This window comes from Prunus persica, chromosome G1 (assembly GCF_000346465.2).
Source record: "Prunus persica cultivar Lovell chromosome G1, Prunus_persica_NCBIv2, whole genome shotgun sequence".
NCBI lineage: Eukaryota > Viridiplantae > Streptophyta > Magnoliopsida > Rosales > Rosaceae > Prunus > Prunus persica.
The window spans coordinates 40,102,436-40,122,150 of record NC_034009.1 but is presented as its reverse complement, the minus strand read 5'-3'; the positions used below and the strand labels follow the sequence as shown (position 1 = coordinate 40,122,150).

The window sequence follows — 19,715 nt, the reverse complement described above, 5'->3', positions numbered from 1 at the left end:
TTGCGGCTATGAGCAAGCCAAACATCGAGCAGTAATTAATCTCACTCTTTAAGTATGGGAACACTTCGTGATATTTAAAATTAAAAAAAAATTGTAGCTCAAATAAATTCACACATTACTTTGTGCATTAATTGTTATCAACAAATGTAATCTAACTATATCATTCATTAAATTATTATATGCAATTCAAATTAAGTTTTTTTTTTAACCTTTAAATTGTGGATGAAGCTACGATTGTGGAAGTCACAAGAACAGCGAAATTGTGAGACAATGAGAGGAATTGTGAGAGTGAGCGGAACAGCAAAAGCGAACATGAGTGGAGAAAGATAAATGAACGCCTTTATGGCATGTTTACTAATCCGTAATTGGATTAGGAGGAACTGAATTGAGGATGAATTGAATTGAGAACGAGTTGGATTGATGATAATTAGATTATAGCCTCCTATTGAAGTTGTTTACTAAACCATATGCATTGAGGGGAGTTAGATTTTGGATTCCAATTGAAGTTGTTTACTAAACCATATGAAATTGGGGTAGGAGTGGTGCTAATTACTAGAATGTCCTCGTTGTTAGGTTAAGGTAGATGACAAATTTAGAATTTTAAAAGTTGTGTGAGAATGTAATGGGTAAAAAAAAAAATGAATTTCTAATGGGTTAGTTCTCCAGTAATTAGAATACCACTTCCCGCCCAATAATTGAATTCTTCTAAAATCAAGAATTCAATTACTAATTTTGTGTGGGCCCCACTTACTTTTCAATTCCTTGATGTGAAGTAAACGCAGGAATCCTCCATAGGTGTGGGCCCCACTTACTTTTCAATTACTTTTCAATTTTCTGATGAGAATTCCAACTCCTGATTAGTAAACACACCATTAGGAATTTGAAGGGTATACTTGTAATTTTATCTATAAAAAATAGGGAAATATCAAGGGGCATACACTCCATACTTGCTTTTGTGTGTACTCGTTTTTTCTTTATGAATGAGAAATGATAAATTCAAATTCTAGACATCTTCTAGCATTAAAATAGAAATATCACCAAGTAAGCAAGATTTTGCACCACCACTCCCACCATCATTCCTTAAAGAGATATTTAGTCATATACCCACTCTTAGTACTAATGATATAAATAAATCCTACATCATTTAATTTCTATAAATAAACCCAAAAAATGAAAGCTGATCTTATTGAATTTAATTATGATTATTAAATTACTTTGATGCCCTATTAAGTGTTTTAGGTTTTTTTTATGAGGTTTTGGGGTTGGGCGTGTTTTAAGAAATTGATGGCAGTTTTGTAATTTATAAGAAGTTACAAGCCTCTTTATTATGTTGTAAATGGACTTTAGGTGTGTTTCTAAAGTCCATTTTATATAGGATATTTTTATAATTTGGGCCCTTATATTGGGTATAATAGTGAATCTCCCTTCTATAAATTTGTGCATTCAAGATTAATCTATTAAGTAAGTGGATTTTGCAATCTAAAACCCCAAAATTTAAACGGTTTGGAGTAAATAAAAATCATCCATACTATTATTTGAATTCAATCTATAAATACAAGGCTTAAAAAAAAAAATCACAAATGGTCTATGATGATTACAAAATTATCACATTTGGTCATTTGTGTTTTTTTGTGACATGGTTGGTCCTTAAGTTTATGTTGCGTATATCAAATTGGTTCTTGTCGTGAGATTCTGTTAGAAATTATATTAAACTGATTACTTGACACATGTGTGGAGCCTAAATGTCCAATAACACGCCACGTGGATTCTGAGCAAAATATTTTGAAAATATGTAATTTAAAAAAAAAGAAGATAAAAAAGTCCTTCACATAAGACAAAATGTTAAAATGGTTCAGCCCCTCCAAAAGTGGATAAATTGGTTTAGTCATTATCCCATGATGACATGAAATACTATCGGGTCACTATTCGACAGTGACATAAGAGTTATTTCACGTCACTATGGACAGTGATTGAATCGATTTATCCAATTTTTGATTATTTCACGTCATTATGGACAGTGACTAAACCGATTTATCCAATTTTTGAGAGATTCGATCATTTTAGAGCATCCACAGTGGGGAGGGGGGGGTGTATTTTTAGGGGTGTAAAGCCACTTTTATATCCCCTTTACACATCCGAGGGGTGTAAATACGTTTTTTGCTCCAATAGGAAACGATGTAAAACTACTTTTACATCCCCTTTTCTTCATTTTTCCTCTCTTTTCTCGGGTGGGTCCCACATGCAAAAGATGTAAAAATAGATGCAAATGTGCATTTTATTTTACATCTTTATGGTGGTGATGTATATTTACAACCATTTACATCTTCCCATTGAATATAATTCCGGTGACAAAGGGTGTATATTTAACATACACCCCCTTATACACCTTCATATTATGAATGCTCTTATCTTGTGTCTTTCTATTTGTTCGCCCGTATTTTTAATTCATATAGAGAAAACAACATTATGAAGAAATGAGGGCCAAAACAAAAAAGTCCTAAAGATAATATCAAAAAGAAAAAGAAAAAAGGAAAAGATAAGATAAAATAAAATCCTTTAATCAACAAAGAGAATATTCCCCATAACCCGCTTGACGAATATTCTAATTCCACTTCTAAATATAAGGGAGCTTTCATTTTAGGGAGCTTTAATCACCATTCTCTCTTTCTCTTTCTCTCTCTCTCTCTCTCATCTCACCCAAACATCGCCGTCTCAAAACCCGACACTTCACCGGAGAATTTCCATATTCGGGTGTTGGGTGTAGCGCGGGAGCATGAAGTTCTCAAAGAGCCTCGGCATCCTGATCGAGGAGGCCTTACCAGAATGGCGGGACAAGTTTTTATCGTACAAGGACTTGAAGAAGCAGCTGAAGCTGATCTATCCCAAAGACGGAGACAAGCCTCCCAATAAACGGCCCAGATTGGCCGACGACGACGACCGTACGGACGGTGGAGATATCGCCGGCGAGGGCGGCGAAGGTGCTGAGGTTTCCAAGGAGGTCACCGATTTTGTGAGGTTGTTAGAGAACGAAATGGAAAAGTTCAATGTTTTTTTTGAGGAGAAAGAGGAAGAGTATGTTATTAGATGGAAGGTATAATTTTTTTTTTTCTTGTTCTTTACAAACATTTTCCTCTCTTTCTTTTTGGAATATGAGAACTTGCTTAGAAATTGAGAGATTGAATTGCTGCTTGGGATTTCAGAAACTTTTTGTTCAGTTTTGTATGGTAATTTTGCTTCAGGAGATTAAAAGATTGTCTTTAATGCATAATATTGAATTTTGGATGAAATTGGTTAGTTTTTCGTTGTTTTAGGCCATGTTCTGCTGCTGATTGGCGCAGATTCTTGTAACTATGCTGTAGATTTATGTTTGTAATTTGAGTTTGATTAGCCAATTGAATAGAAAGAAAACTGAGCCAACTTTTCATTTTCTGACCCTGGATTTAGTTTTATTGTGACTTGCAATTTGTTCTTCCATCCTTAATCACCAAGTTTGATTGGCAAAATTGTATTGAAAAACTTTGCCCGTGTTTCATTTTGTGACCCTCAGTTTAATTTTACTGTGACTTGTAATTCTTCTGTCTTTAATCACCTTGCGCGATAGGATTAAGGAAGAGTCTGCCATGCTTAATGCTTTAGATAGGCTTTGGCCTAAAGCACCACAGCAATCATTGTCAACCATGCTATATTAACTGTATTATCTTCTTTGCCAAGAGTTGATGGCTTCTTTCACTACTTATATATTCTGGGTCTGGTTTTGGAATGCAGGAGCTGCAAGACAGGGTAGCAGAAGCGAAGGATTCGGCTGAGGAGTTGATGAAAGTAGGAAGAGAAATAGTGGATTTTCATGGAGAGATGGTTTTGTTAGAGAATTACAGTGCCCTCAACTATACAGGTACAAATCTTTATCTCGTAGTTGTGCAGGGCTTGCAGAAGAGAGGCTTAGTCTTGAAAAGATTGACATTCTGGTTATGCAAATGCGCATGAGATGAATCTCTTATTGTTGTAATTGCAAAATACTAATTATGCAATATTACATGTTGTTAATGCTGTAAAACCCAGTAAAGCGAACATGGAGAGTTTGATTGAATTTACTTAAGATCATTGGTTTGGGTTTTTAGTTTTCATCTGCACAAAATGAATGGCTAGAATTGATAGAGGAACTTGTCAACCCTTGATTTTTCCCAACTGTTAGAAGCCTGAAATGTGCTTTTTTGGTGTTTTTGCTTCCTATTTTCTCCACAGGACTTTTGAAGATACTAAAGAAGCATGACAAGCGAACTGGTGCTCTAATTCGCTTTCCCTTTGTCCAAAGGGTCATGCAACAGCCATTCTTCACAACTGATGTACTGAACAAGCTTGTGAAGGAGTGTGAGGCAATGCTTGATCATGTTTTCTCGAAGAATGGCCCATCAGTCCCATCTGAAGCAACCGAAGTGGAAGAACGGTGTGAGTCTACGACTGTGACTGAAAATAGAGACAGGCTATTTAGAGCTCCTACAGAACTTGCAGAAATAAAGCATATGGAGAGCGTGTATGTGAGACAAACTATATCGGCATTGCGTGTCTTGAAAGAAGTTCGGAGTGGAAGCTCAACCGTCAGTGCCTTCTCATTGCCCCCTTTGCAAACCAATGTGGTAGAGGAGGATTTGAAGAATATACCTATTTTAGAACAGGCGGCCAAGTAAATTCATTTGACAAATTTGGGATGTAGGTTTCCTTTTATTTATGAATTTACACCAGTATCAGATACAAATTGTATGCTCATAACGATGTGATTGAGCCTTGGAAATCCTTACTTTTTTCCCTGGCCATTGTCAATCGCCATGTCCAAGCGTGATGTTTGCATGTCAAATTGAGGTACGAGATAGCCGCTCAAGTAAAGATGATTGTATGGATATAATTAATTGCATTTCCCAGACAGCAATTCTACCAAAACGGGCAGTTTGGAGGTCTATAGGAATTTTGATCTCTCTCCTGAAAAGAGTAATAAAAAAGGAAAAAATTCAAAGCTTATCCCATGTTAAAGGTTTCAGAATTTTTATTATAATTTTAAATTCTCATTTTCCCTTTGAAAATTTTGACAATCTTGGAGTAGTTGTATTTGGGTGGGGAAGAACAACACAATGGGGGTATGGGGTAATATGCTTATTATAAAGAAACGTATTCGATCCCTTGCACTCAAGTTCGAATTCTTTTTCTGTAAACTAGATTAATTAGCTTAGACTATAATTTGTATTTTAAAAAAAAGGAACATACATGACACACTATTTGACTGCTAAGTTTTTCAGTTCTTCTTACATTCTACCAACCCTTTCTCTAATACTGATGACTTATTTATTTATTTATTATCTAATGCACTTTACATGAGGAACCTAACATCAAATCCTTACCTGCACCAGTTTTCTAATGATTTTTTAATCCTTCATCACCAATTCATGCTAAGTCTATTATGCAAAATGTAAAGCTTTTACAATGCTCAATAAACCTATTTAAACCTCCAAAGACTCAACCATTCATGTAAATCTTTTTGGTGCATTGTAATCTTTTCCATTTGAAGAAAAATGTCCACAGTTGAAGAAGCACCAGACTTTCTTGAAGTTCTTTCTGATGGATCTGTAAAACGCTTTGTGCCGGGTGTGGTCCCTGCCTCACCAGAATCAATTAATGGATTCAAGTCCAAGGATGTGATCATTGACTCCTCAAAGCCAATTACCGGAAGGATTTTCCTTCCTGGTAATCCAACATCCTTGAGTAAGCTTCCAGTAGTGGTTTATTTTCATGGTGGTGGCTTCTGCATTGGCTCAACCACATGGCCTGGCTACCATAATTTCCTAGGAGGCTTCTCTGTTGCATCCCAATCCATTGTTATTTCGGTTGACTACCGTTTAGCTCCAGAGCACCGGCTCCCCATAGCTTATGAAGACTGTTACTGCACACTTGATTGGCTTGGTCACCAAGTAAGCTCTGAGCCATGGCTGGACCAAGCTGACCTCTCCCGGGTGTTTCTCTCCGGGGACAGTGCAGGGGGAAACATATCACACAATGTTGCTGTGAAAGTTATTCGGAATAAAATCAGTCATGTCAAAATAAGCGGCTTGTTGTTGATACATCCTTATTTTGGGAGTGAAAGGAGAACTGAGAAAGAGATGGCTGAAGAGGGAGCAGGGGATGTGGCAAGCATTGACATGTTTTGGAGACTAAGTATACCTGATGGCTCCAACCATGACTATTTCGGATGTAACTTTGAGAAGACACAACTGTCTGCAACTGAATGGATTGATGAGTTCCCCGCTGTGGCAGTTTATGTGGCAGGGTTGGATTTTTTGAAAGAGAGGGGAGTGATGTATGCTGAGTTTCTGCAGAAAAAAGGAGTTAAAGAAGTGAAGCTGGTGGAGGCTGAGAAGGAGTCTCATGTGTTTCATGTTTTTCACCCTGAATCTGAAGCAACCCGTTTGCTTGAGCGAAATATGACTGAATTCATCAGGAGCCATTAGCCATTTTCAGATGGCCATCACTAAGACATCCCAATGAGCCATATGGAAGCTAATGGATATATGAAAACCTTCTACTTCTATCCGTACTTATAATATTCAAATATATGCATATTTTAAGATGAAATTCCAAATCAAATTCGATCCCAAACAGCAAACTCCATATTATAATCTGAAATCCCATAAGTTTCCATCCATAGCAAGTACTAATAGGCTACAAGGTCATGAATGTATTTCGAGAAATAAATATTGTAATTGAAGATTTCATATGCTTATAAAGACTTCCACCTATACATAGTGCAATGTACATAAGTATGAAGCTAGGAAGGTTGTGCACCTAATGACATACTTCAAATTTGGCAGAGAGAAAGGCTAGCTTCATCAGTCAGACGTAGTATCAGAAGTGCTCATAAATCCTCCAAGAAACCCAGCTCCGTTGCAATTTCCGCACAACATCTCCTTTCTTCCACTGCAAGGAAATGCTAATAATAAGAACGAAACAATGCGTAGAATCTGTCTCAGTGAGTTGCAAAATTGTGTTCTTTTGTGATGGCAATGAAGGATGGTGGCCATGTAAAAAATAGGAGGGAGAAGTTGCTTGGTTACCCGCAAAGCCAACATGAGTCACCAGCTTTAAACTGCCCATTGAAGAGATCAGCAGAGTTCACTCCACTACCTTTGCATTGTGAGCAGAGAATTGCACCTGCTCAATTGCACAGCACAATACAAATTTATCCGAATCCAAATAGATTACATGCTTAGCACTCTTTATTTCCAACAGCCAGCTTACCATTTCCTTCACAATCAGAGCAAACCATGCTGTTGGGTTTTATGCTTTCATTACTTTTTTCAGCCTATTGGGATCAAAAAGACCAAAGTTTCAGCATCCAACATATCTAACATCTACCAACATAAATAAAACCCAATATGTTATACGTACTTATCTATGCATCAAAGCTATGTATATCCAAAAATAATTTGAATTCCAAATATTTTGCAAATTAGCAAGTAATTCAAGTAAGATTAAAGGAGGAAAGAGTAAAAGAACCTTAGCTTTCACATGGAAAAACCTAGCAGTTGTAGAGTTTTGAACCAGGTTATCTATTCGAACAGGCCCTTGAGTGCTGCTATGGTTGCCTATACATTCGGTAAGCATTGAGTCAGTGATCAATTAACAACTCAGATAAACGAGAGAGAGAGAGAGAGAGAGAGAGAGAGAGAGAGAGAGAGACCTGGTTCTGGTGTGGCTTTTAAGGAGCTTAAAGGTACCAAGTACAAAGCGTAGGCCATTGGAGAATGCGGGAGCAAGTTGCTAGCTAGCTAGCAACATCAGTCAGCTTTATAGTTCAGGATGATGTGGCTGGGAGCTAAAGCCTCACAATGAGATATCTTCTCATAGGTGGAAGATTTGTCTTGAAGGTTTTGTTTGGGCCATTGGGCTTGAGAATGGTGTTCTGTGTAACTTGGCGTAAAGCATCTTTCAACCTTTTTGGTTATATCTATAAAGAGAGTGTTTTCCCCGTTTTAAATTTGTTTAAATTTTAGTATAAGCGATTGGGAAGGGAAGTTTACACAAATATTCATATGGTGTTTGAGGGTTTTAAACCTCTGTGCTCGTGTATTCATTAGGTACTTGGTGGTTTCGAATCTTAGCCCACAAGAGTAGAGATTAAAGAATTCAACTAACTAAGCTATACTTCACTATTCTTTTCATTTTCTTTATATTGAAACCAAAAAAAAAAAATTTCTTCCATTGACTCTAGCACTTGCAAGGGTGTGACTTCATGCGACAATAACGTGTCAAATGTTACTGAGCCACTAATAATAAAGTTCTCCAATGACATGAGATACAACTAATAAGTTGGTGATACTTTGTTTCAATCTTAATCTTCTTCGATATAAAACAAAAAGGATTTCACTTTCATTGTTGTTGGATCAGTGTGAGAATCTCTCTAGGTTAGTTTCATCAAAACATGTCATTTCAATATAAAATTAACCATTATCAACTTATATTTCTCTCATTATTTAATTAAATATGAATTAAAATTTGAAATTAATAATTTGTACATACTTGTAATACCAAATTCTAAATGCAAAGTTTTTTTTTTTTTTTTTTGGGTTAGCAAAAGAAGCTAATTATATAATTACTCATGTGTTGGAATTATTCAATCTATGACTTTCTTGTGTTTATTGCATTTCCTAATATACGAGAATAAATTTTTTGTGAGTTCTACGTAAAAATTAACAATTCAATATCTACAAAAAGATAAATTAAATTGATTAAGAGAGAAATTTATCTTATTTTTGTTTCTTCTCTCTCGGAAACCTGAAATTCCTAATTCGAAATTCATCACTTCTCTCATTTCTAGTAAGTAAAAATTGCATAAGTTTTTATCGGTAAAAATTGCTAAGTTGGTAACTCAAGAAAAAGTCCCACGAAATATGCTAACAAATCATAGCAGTTGTTGTAATTATTGATAAACGGCAAGGGCAATTAAGGGACAAGGCTGCATAAATATGTGGCTCCAATCCAATCCTCGTAACCCTATCTACCTCACTCTCCTCTCCTTTTTCGTCGAGGTCTCATCCCGGCTCTCTCTCAAGTCTCTTAGCGAAAAATTTCAAATTCGTTTTTTCATCTAACGTTTTCGTTTGCAGACTCCAAACTCCGAACCCTAACCCTAATTCAACCTACTCACACTTTCACACAGGTATATTCTCTCTCTCCAAATTCCTAATTTGTTTTAACTCTGTCCGATTCAAAATTCAAAACCCTAATTTGCGTCTCAAGCTTCGAAACCCTAATTGGAGGTCTCTCTCAGCAGAATATGGGCGAAACTAGGGACGATGTGTACGAGGAGGAGCTTGTCGATTATGAAGAAGAGGAGGAGAAGGCCCCCGACTCTGCAGCTAAAGTCAATGGCGAAGCCCCTAAGAAGTGAGTTTTCGCTTTATGGATTTTGACCTTATTTCCTTGATCATATTGATTGGGCAACGAAGAGAAATAAGTTTTAGTTTGGTTGCTTAGGAAACACAGGAAATTAGGATGAAAATGAAAAAGGTCAACCTTTTTGTTCTATGAATTGTATATTATCTGTTGCTTGAATGAGATTGCTCAAATACGAATTGGGATCATGTCTGCTTCTGATTTCTATTTAGGTCTAATTTTTAAGTTATTTTTGGTTTTGTGCAGGGGATATGTTGGAATTCACAGTTCAGGGTTCAGAGATTTCCTTTTGAAGCCAGAGCTTCTTCGAGCTATTGTGGACTCCGGGTTTGAGCATCCGTCTGAAGGCAAACTTTTAAACTCAATACTTATTGATATATATATATATATATATATATTTTGCGGGTTTTTGTAGCCGAAAACAAACAATGTTATCCTGACCCTTAGTTTGTCAGTTAAGCCCATGATCTTATTTTCATATATACAAGTATATTTTTCATTCCAGTTTATGTCATAAATGTTCATCAGACTAATTATTTTTTAGTTAACGTGTGGAAATTTGGATGGTTTCTTCTTATGACATTTCAAACCTGTGTTCTCTTTGTTTCATTTGGAATTTCCTTTTAGATACGGAGCTGCTTTGATTTAGATTTAGTTTACTCACTGCTTATCAGTTTTTCCCTTTCCAAGTCAAATGACGATAAAGGATGAATTTGCCCTTTAAGAAATTAAATCCTAAGAAGGATGAATTCACTCTTAGTTATCTTAAATCCTAAAAATGATTGTTCTGATGTATCATGTAAATTCTTTTAAATGCACAAATACAATTGAAAATGGACTTTCCACCCTTCTCTAATGGGAAGGGTGCTTCCTGGATTGCTATGCCCTAGGTCAGATAATGGTCCTTCTCTCCTAAGTAGAGTTTGCACATGTTTTGGAAATTCGCTTCCATTATAAGGATTCAGTAGCTTTTTTTTTCTTGTTCTCTTTTACCTTCTACTTGTTTGTTTTTTATGTGTTCAATTCTAATTCAATTTGATGCATGTTTGTGCAGGTAATTTGTTCTACTATCATAATCTTGAATTCAGAGAACTAGTATGCTTTTGGTAAAGACTTTCATAAAAAGATTGGAGAGGTTATGTTTTACTTACCAATGGTTCCATCGATGCGGTTTTCTTTGGTTCTTCATCAGTGCAACATGAATGTATTCCTCAAGCTATCCTGGGAATGGATGTCATTTGTCAAGCTAAATCTGGGATGGGGAAAACTGCTGTTTTTGTTCTATCAACTTTGCAGCAGATTGACCCTGTAGCAGGCCAAGTTTCTGCACTCGTTCTTTGCCATACTAGAGAATTAGCTTACCAGGTACATTTGGGATTTGCATTATTTCTTATAATATTATTGTCCAATTAATTTTTTGCCTTACGTTCATGTATATAAATTCCCAACTTATGTTACTTAACTCCTGTGCAGATCTGTCACGAATTTGAGAGGTTCAGTACGTACTTGCCTGATCTCAAGGTTGCTGTCTTCTACGGTGGTGTCAATATCAAACTTCACAAAGATTTGCTGAAAAATGAATGCCCTCACATTGTTGTTGGAACGCCTGGAAGAATATTGGCATTGGCAAGGGATAAAGACCTCTCCTTGAAGAATGTGAGGCATTTCATCCTTGATGAATGTGACAAAATGCTTGAATCCCTAGGTATTTTTTTTTTCTTCTTTTCATTTTACAGATAATCTTTGTGCTCTGTTTCAATTTTCATGTATGTCTCGGTTATTGTTCACTCATTTTCTTATTATTTGCCTTATACTCTGTGCAGACATGAGGAGAGACGTGCAAGAGATTTTCAAGATGACGCCGCATGATAAGCAAGTGATGATGTTTTCTGCAACACTCAGCAAAGAAATCCGCCCGGTTTGCAAGAAATTTATGCAAGATGTAATGTCCCATGGCCGATTCTACTTCAATTTTGAAGTCTCTTTTTTCATAATCCCACTTTCTCCAAGAGTTTTGTAATTAGGTTGAATGCGGCGGTTCCATGACGTGCTTGCCGTTGGCATTTTGTTAATATGGATACCATAGTCTGTCATTTATTTGGAATTTGCGGCTTGACGAGGGTGTTCAACTGGAGTAAAAAAGAAAAAGTGAGACACAAGGAGGAGGCCATCTCTTAGGAGTTCTCACAGTTCTGTTGGATGAGTGCCTTGTGTTCTGCATTACCATATCCTTAGGTTCATTTTTCCCCTCTGGGTTGGGCTTTTTTTTGCTTTTAGTAAGTCACCCGTGGGTTTAATTTTTTTCAGTCAAGGATATTGTGGGGTTCACTAGTTGAGGGTGGGTGGTGAGTTGGTCTGTGGGGTGATCGAGTTGTTGTCAACTGGGATCAGCCTGGGTAAGCTGTCAAATTTCTTAGTATTGAGGGTCAATGTGTAAATGGTGGTGGCTTGGTGTGATTTAGAAAAAGTATCTTCGAGGAGACAAAACAGATGGACCAGAATCTTGATTCAGGAGATCTGCATCCGTCATTCATTTCGTTCTGGATTCTATTAGCTTGAGGAAGGCCCCTAATATGATTTACTGTGACATTTGTTCCTTTCAGCCTATGGAAATATATGTCGACGATGAAGCCAAGTTGACACTGCATGGTCTAGTACAGGTTTGTATTTTGCAAGTGGACTTTCAGTTGATTATACTTAAATTCATTAATGTGAATCTCACCTTTATGTACGATATTTCAGCACTACATCAAGTTAACCGAGGCAGAGAAAAACCGCAAGTTGAACGACCTCCTTGATGCACTGGACTTCAACCAAGTTGTTATATTCGTCAAGAGCGTGAGCAGAGCCGCTGAATTGAACAAGTTACTTTCAGAGTGTAATTTTCCCTCTATATGCATCCATTCTGGAATGAACCAAGAAGAAAGGTTTGTAATTTTCCCTCTGATGATTTTTTGTGTCTGAAGTTTTTATAAAGTTTGATGTAAACTTAGCAAGCAAGCTTTTTTGAGTGCCCTGATCTCCAATATGTAGTGTCTTGTTGAACTCTCATTGTTTGGCTAAGTTATTTTCTGGCGTTTAATCTTAAATGGTAATGCATTTTGTAGGTTGAAGCGCTACAAAGGATTCAAGGAGGGTCATAACAGGATTCTTGTGGCCACAGATTTGGTCGGCAGAGGAATCGACATTGAGCGTGTTAACATCGTTATCAACTATGACATGCCAGATTCTGCTGACACTTATTTACACAGGGTAGGTTAATATTATTTCCTTGGTTTGAAAATAGTCCGTTGTTTAACTGAATTTTTTATGTAGGTATCATATTTGTCTTTATGATTTTGTTTCTGTTTCTTCCTCTTCTTTTTGGGGGTATTGCGGATGGTATTGTACATCAATATATGCCTTTGCATCTTTTCCAGGAAGGGATTATGGGTTTACTTGTGGCTGCGAGAAAATGAGAGGCCCGATATTGACATTGCATTTATTTATATGATAATAATGCATATACATTTACTTGTGGCTGGGTTCATGTTGACAAACATTAATATGCAAGGTTGGAACGTTCAATGGTTCTATCGAATATGCATGCCAATGAAGTGCAAGTGCGGTGTGGAATATTAACTTATTTTTGTTCCCAATTCTATTTGCGGATGCCTTTTTATACACAGTTGTGTATCATTTATGCAAATGGTATTCAATTATTATTATTTTGTTGTGTTCTGCGTCTCTTAGGAGTTATATGATGAACTGTGAATGGAATAAGCTTATTTAGATTATCCCTGATGCAAAACATATGTTTGGATATATTATTACTGTTAAGATGAAATTTAACACATTGGTGAATATACCTCGGATGCATCTAACTTCGAGTGTTTACATCGAAATTTTTACAGGTTGGCAGAGCTGGCAGGTTTGGCACCAAAGGTCTGGCAATTACATTTGTTTCATCTGCAGCGGACTCTGATGTTCTTAATGATGTATGGAATCAGTTTTCCTTCTGAACTTTCACTTTGTTTATTGTTTTTATTTTTGCAGTTTGTCAGTTTTAATCTTTTTGGGTTTATAAATGCAGGTTCAGGAAAGGTTTGAGGTTGATATAAAGGAGCTTCCTGAACAGATTGATACTGCCACATACAGTATGTTTTCTTTGCTGGGTTCCAAGTTTATTTTGTGTCATTCTGATACACGGTCGACTTTGATAGTTAAATAGATTTTCGGCCTTACTTTTTTTTGTTTGATGATTTCTCATTGTGTGCTAACTGCTAGTTTTTGGTATATCATTTGAAAATGGAAAGAAGTAGAGATCGTTCTTTATCGTAATTGTTTGGGTCTTATACGGGAATGTAAAAATGGATAAAGGGTGGAGAATAACTCATTGGGATCATGGAGTGCCACTTGCAACTTGTTTTCTCGAGTGAAAAATTTAACAGCAATATTTTGTTGTTCTTCTCTTTAATAGAGAAGGATAGTTCTTTTTTAAAAACAGAAAAAAAAAAGGGGTAAAATACGAGCGGTATATACGTCTTACATCTTCCCTTGAAAACTGAGGGAGCTTTTGGTGGGATGTGTGTACTCAATCGGTTCACCAATTCAAATTTGATGCCCTGTTCTCCACTTTGTTACATGAATTAACAGGATCCCACTTACTCATAATAATCTACTATTGTTGTCTGCAGTGCCGTCTTAATTGAAGTGTGGGTCTCTCAGTTTACAATGAAGGCATCAGTTTGGAGGGATATTGGAGGATGGGATGGAGTGTGTCGCAGGACGTTCAGTTTTTTTCTGTCAGACTGATTGATTTTAAACGATTTGTTTTATGAGGTAGAAGCTCAAAGTTGATGTATAAGTCTTTGAACTTGTGGTCTCTAGAAACTTGCAGGCCTTCCTCCACACAACAAACAAAGGTAGCAGCAGGCAGGCATAACTAGGGCTTTGAGGTGTAGCCGCGTTTGAAATTTTAATATCCATTTGCAGTATTATTTTGTATTAATTAGCTCTCCCACTTTTATGCTCCTGTGGGTTAAAACAACTTGGAGGGAATTTTATGTACTTTCTCCGCTTTTAAACGTCAGTACGAAGATTTGACAAGAAAAATGATCGTGTGAGAAGAATCAGTTCCTTTTTTGTTCTCGTGCTATGCAAGTTTTCTTAATTTAGTCTATCTTTATGCAAGTCCTCTCCTATGAAGGAATAATTTTTTTAAGAACAGAAACTTAGTTTTAATTTGTATGTTAAATTAGCGTTGTATTGGTCTAGAAATAAACAAAGAAACAGAAAAACCACCACATCAGGCCGATAGAACGGTGCCTTGAACCCTAAAATGATGAGTGTCCAGTAATTCTGTCCACTTTGGCCCAAATTCGAGACAAAAATCAATAACTCACAATCAGTGGTGGATTCAGGATTTAAAAGTCAGGTAGGCGAAACTTAGCGAAACTTACCTTAAAAATTTGACAGTACGAGTGAATTTCATTCATAAAAATAAAAAGATACACCTAGTCGGGGAGAGCGTAATGAGATTTACCTTCATATGTAAAAACTTTACAAAAAAAAAAACTAAAAAAACAAATTAATGCAATGCAACAAAAAACTAAACTATTTAAATCTAAAACTAATTTAACCTATTAAAAAACTTAAGATGCATGCATTTATTTTAGGAAAAAGCCAATAGAAGAATACTTATTTGCCTTAGATATGAGAAAATGCTACCAAGAGAGAATGTCTAGACTCAAGAAGAAGCTGCAGAAGATAATGATTTGGGTCTGTCAACTATTGGACAGCCGTAAGGGAATTGGCTGCTTACTTATATTGCTTCCCCTCCTTTTCTTTTGTTAAGTTTGACTGGGCCATATAACACGTGGGGCATGGGTTCACACCATTACATGGGATGGGTAGGATTAGCTTTGCTTAAATATAGGTTTTTTTTTGGGTGAAAAAATTTGGGTAGGCAGCTGCCTACCCTGCCCTTGCAGTAGAACCGCCACTGCTCACAATCAGTGACAGACTCAGGATCCGAACGTCGTAGGGTCATAGTGTAAATGTTCAAAAGAAAATTTAAGAATGGGTTATTTTTCTTATCTATTTTTTCTCTTCCAAATTTCATTCATTTATTGGACAAATATACTGTGAATGATTTCGATTTGTCATTTTTTTATGTATGTTTTTGAGTAATTTCAATTTGTAAAATTTCAAGCCAAAATTTTATTGTTTAGACTTTTTTGAATATTGGTTTTAGCACTGTTAGAAAAACAAGCCAAAATTTTATTGGGTCAGATATTTTGCCTGCACATCTGGTTCCAATCTGTTGGTTATTGCATTTTGTTCTAATTACAATGAAGAAAAACAAGTTTTTTTTTTTTTTTTGGGTGTGTGTGGAGAAATTCTTAAGTGTTAAATAGTGGTGATAAAACCATGTTGTGGTCATCCTTAGATAAAATTACAAGTAAAGCTCAGCATTCATAGATTCTAATTTCTAAGCCAGTCATTGGAATTTGGGAGGAAGAAATAATAATAAATGGAACAAAGTTGACTGACTGATTCCAACAACAAAACAGGTTAAATAGATTAAAAAGAAAACGCACCAAGTAGGGGTGGAACCTACGACTCTCTGCTTAGGAAACAGACATGGGAAAATGGAGGAGGGATACGGAAGGGTTTTTTATTTAAAAAATTTTCCTAGGCCAAAACGACGTCGTTTTGTCCAGGGTGTTTTAAAAAAAACAGAAGCGCGTTGCACTGCTTCTTCTTCCTCCTGTGCGCAGCTTCCTCCCTCTTCCTCTCAGGCAAAATATCAAGCACTTGGAAGGCAGTTCAAGGGGTCACACAGCCAGCTCAGGTGGACTTCCAAGCCTATTTCCATGGCTTCCATGGGGTCGTTTGACCCCAGTGACCCCACTGTGGATCCGTCCCTGCTCACAATCCATAGTGGTGTTTTCTTTCCCGACCATTTCAAGGGAAAAAGGAAACAAAACAGTATGATCATGTTGAAATGGATCCTTGGCACCGATATTTGGATTTGAACTATTTTGATTCTCTCCTTTCTCGTGGGATCCACGATATTTGGAGACCTATGTATGTCTCATTTTTTTGGTTCCTTGATCTCGCCGATGGGAAAAAAAAAGGGGGGGGGGGGGGGGGGGGGCGCTCCCGGATCCTTTTCTTGGATATTCTCTGTCATAATCTGCTTTACTTTTTTTCTATATGAGCCACCTCATTAAAATTTCATATAAGGGACTCTAATGTTGACACATTACACACAAAACCTAGATGGCTCATAATTTTTGTTTTGAAAAAAACAATTCCTAAACATAAAGTGAGCAGTTGTTTTCTCTTCCATTTTTTTTCTTTTCAATTTTTCTTTCTTCTAAAGACACAGTATCTTCTCCATGCCTCTATCTTAGTCCTCTTCTACTATCACTCTCATCATAGAAATAAACACAATTCATGTGACTATAATTGTTCTTCACAAAATAAGAACCACAACACAAATATTCTCACTGAATGGGCTACCATCAAAGAAAGATGAGAAAATGTCAAATGAGTCGTACGTGACCACCATAGCCATTTCAACCATGGTTTTCACATGTAACCCGTATCAAAATTGAACTGAATCGGAATATAAACCTACACTTATTTCTATAAAAAAAAAAACATAACTAGAATTACAAAATCAAGAAATTCTATGGAAAAAAATTAAAATAATAGATCTGTACATAAGTAAAGATTGCTCTAGGAAGGCCATTCGTTTTCCAAGAAAAATAGATGCAGCCAACTGTGCTCACTATTTGTTAGTTTGGCTAAGATGTTTTGATTCATATTTCATACTTAAGAGATTGGGTTTATGATATGAAAGTAGTACCAGAGTTGCATGAGAAATTTTGGGCATTAGCAAGAGCAGAATTTCATATGGGAAGAGGAGAGACTCTGAGGTTGGAAAGGAGAGCGTGCTGGGATGCTGGAAAAAAATGATGAAGGAAGAAGACCACGTTAACTCAAGTTAGTTCAAATCGGATATTTATTTTCTAAAATAAAAATTGTGAGCTATTTGGGTTTTGTGTGTGATATGTCAACATTAGAGTCCCTTAGATGAAATTTTAATGAGGTAGCGTGCATAAAAGAAAAGTAAAGTAGATCATGACAGAGAAAATCCAAGCAGAGGATTTGGGTCCCTTTCAGGGTGTGGGAACCTGCTATAGACCTAGAGTAAGACACTCTTCTAAATATTATGAATTTTTACTACATATTATAGATAAACATAATATGAAAAACCCCAATAGAATTTAGGTAATTAAGAATTGGCTAATTTATTAAGCGTGATATATATTGCAGGCATTACAGCTCCACAACTGCCCTAATCTTCAGCTTAGGGGACTCACTCATGTTAATAGCTCAAAAGGTCACATTGGTATAAGTTACAGCCAAAATGTAACTCTCTCTCATCTCAATATAAGTGCTCCTGAATCAAGCCCTAACACTGATGGAATTGATCTCTACTCCGCAACAAATGTGAGCATCCATCAAAGTACCATTACAACTGGTAATCTCATATATCTACCACTTAATTATCGGGTATTCTTTTTTTATTTAAATAGTTTTCTTCGTACTGGTGAAGTTCTCTTAAAAAAACTACGTGTTGCTCTTGTTCTTATTATTATGAATGATAACGACTTGAAAATACTCATTATTAATGTTAGGGGATGATTGCATTGCTATTAAGGAAATTTTTTCTTATATCAATATTACGGGGGATTATGTGTGGCCCAGGGCATGGAATAAGGTATGTCAATGACCTAATTTTTTGTTTATTTTTGGTCTGGTATTATTAGGTAGCACAGGACGGATAAGAGAAAAACTTATGTGAAACTGTGAGCTCCACATCCACTATTGTGAGAGATGGATGCACTTACGGCAATACGATGAAAATGTATAAATAGGATATGAATGAGATAATTTATTATTATTATTTAGGACATTTTTTATTGAGAAGGGTGATAGCATACTAAACTCACACATACTACACGGATACTAGGACTCGAACCCAGAACGTTGCTTGAAGGAGTAAATATGAAAATGAATATAACTCTGTCTCTTGTAGCGTGGGAAGCCTTGGAGCAGGTGGAGCATATGAAAGAGTTGAAGAAGTGTTTGTGGGAAATTGTACTTTTAAAGGGTCTATGTATGGAGCAAGGATCAAGACCTGGCAGGTAAGCAATAAGCTTATTATTTCGAAAGTCTAATTAAGAGTGTTGTCTGGATTTAAACCCGAGACAGTATAACAACTAAATCCACACACAATATAATTAGAGCAAAAGTTAATTATAATAATATGGCAGACCAAGGCAGTCTCAGTTTGAGCAATGTGACATATACTGGAGTGAGGGGAACCAGCGCTGTGCAGAATGCAATCACGTTGAACTGTGCCGCAAGCACAAATTGCACAAATATCAGAATGAGCCACGTCAACATAACGTCATGGGCCTCTGGAGAACTCATCAAGTTTCTGCTAATGGAACCTCAAGCTGCACACCTGCTGTGCCTTGCCTGCACCGTGATTGCCTGGGGCTCCGGTATGAAGAAGATGAAGATTTTGTATTTTAATCAAAATGCCTATGGAGATTAATTATAGGCCACTACTTGACTCCTTACAGGAGTCATTCGTCTCTTAGTACATATGCAAATGTAACTCATTCAAATTACTGAATGAAAGATTATATTTTATATTGTGATTTGTCTACAAGAAGGAATGACTCTTTACATGCAAGGAGCCAAGTATTTTCCTTGGTTATATATACACAAATCAATTAGGAGTGGTGTCAATGGGGTTTAGCCCAGTGGAAAATGACATTGACTTGCAGACCAGAGATCTAAGGTTTGAATCTCCATGACATGTTGGTTGTGTGTGAGAAACTTCTTCTTGTAGTTTAGACTATCGTTCGTACTAAAAAAAAAATGAAAATTCAATTAGGAGTGGTGAATTAGAGAGAAATTAATTCTGATGTCTAATTTTTTTTTGGAAGAGGTCTCATTGATGATTGGGAATTTGAGTAATTAATATAGTGAGAATACAAAAATATATATATAGGGCTGGGATGCAAATGTTTGAATTTGAGTCTAAAAAAATAACACCACGGAATAACTGAGGCAGATGGTTAAGATACACAAGCTGGTTAAACTATATACTCTATTTATACATGTAAATAATTAAATTCATGAACCAATATATTCAAATCGTATTATTATAACTTCAAAATTAAACTTAAATACAACACTTTCATACT

At 36.3% G+C, this 19,715-nt stretch overlaps 4 protein-coding genes across 6 annotated transcripts; 3 read left to right on the top strand and 1 right to left on the bottom strand.

Moving 5' to 3' along the window:
- On the top strand, nucleotides 2,463-4,909 carry LOC18789593 (SPX domain-containing protein 1). Its single transcript, XM_007223165.2, has 3 exons — nucleotides 2,463-3,091; nucleotides 3,766-3,892; nucleotides 4,243-4,909. The coding sequence occupies exons 1-3, from the start codon at nucleotides 2,774-2,776 to the stop codon at nucleotides 4,683-4,685; spliced, it is 888 nt and encodes a 295-aa protein (XP_007223227.1). The 5' UTR covers nucleotides 2,463-2,773; the 3' UTR covers nucleotides 4,686-4,909.
- On the top strand, nucleotides 4,924-6,513 carry LOC18792459 (probable carboxylesterase 15). The gene has a single exon (XM_007223082.2). The coding sequence runs from the start codon at nucleotides 5,562-5,564 to the stop codon at nucleotides 6,492-6,494; it is 933 nt and encodes a 310-aa protein (XP_007223144.1). The 5' UTR covers nucleotides 4,924-5,561; the 3' UTR covers nucleotides 6,495-6,513.
- On the bottom strand, nucleotides 6,635-7,954 carry LOC18788931 (chaperone protein DnaJ). The gene is made up of 5 exons (XM_007226048.2): nucleotides 7,724-7,954; nucleotides 7,540-7,628; nucleotides 7,282-7,345; nucleotides 7,098-7,194; nucleotides 6,635-6,960 (listed from the first exon to the last, which is right to left on the bottom strand). Exons 1-5 carry the CDS (start codon nucleotides 7,779-7,781, stop codon nucleotides 6,873-6,875), a joined length of 396 nt encoding a protein of 131 aa, XP_007226110.1. The 5' UTR covers nucleotides 7,782-7,954; the 3' UTR covers nucleotides 6,635-6,872.
- Nucleotides 9,028-14,587, top strand: LOC18792890 (DEAD-box ATP-dependent RNA helicase 56). Of its 3 annotated transcripts, none has more exons than XM_007222376.2 (13): nucleotides 9,028-9,071; nucleotides 9,150-9,202; nucleotides 9,317-9,429; nucleotides 9,685-9,785; nucleotides 10,631-10,803; nucleotides 10,912-11,143; nucleotides 11,262-11,380; nucleotides 12,042-12,098; nucleotides 12,181-12,365; nucleotides 12,546-12,690; nucleotides 13,332-13,415; nucleotides 13,511-13,574; nucleotides 14,115-14,587. In XM_007222376.2, the coding sequence occupies exons 3-13, from the start codon at nucleotides 9,320-9,322 to the stop codon at nucleotides 14,123-14,125; spliced, it is 1,281 nt and encodes a 426-aa protein (XP_007222438.1). In that variant the 5' UTR covers nucleotides 9,028-9,071; nucleotides 9,150-9,202; nucleotides 9,317-9,319; the 3' UTR covers nucleotides 14,126-14,587. The 3 variants fall into 3 exon arrangements, with proteins under 3 accessions (XP_007222438.1, XP_007222437.1, XP_007222439.1); XM_007222377.2 differs by having other exon boundaries at nucleotides 9,052-9,071; nucleotides 9,314-9,429; XM_007222375.2 differs by having other exon boundaries at nucleotides 9,029-9,202.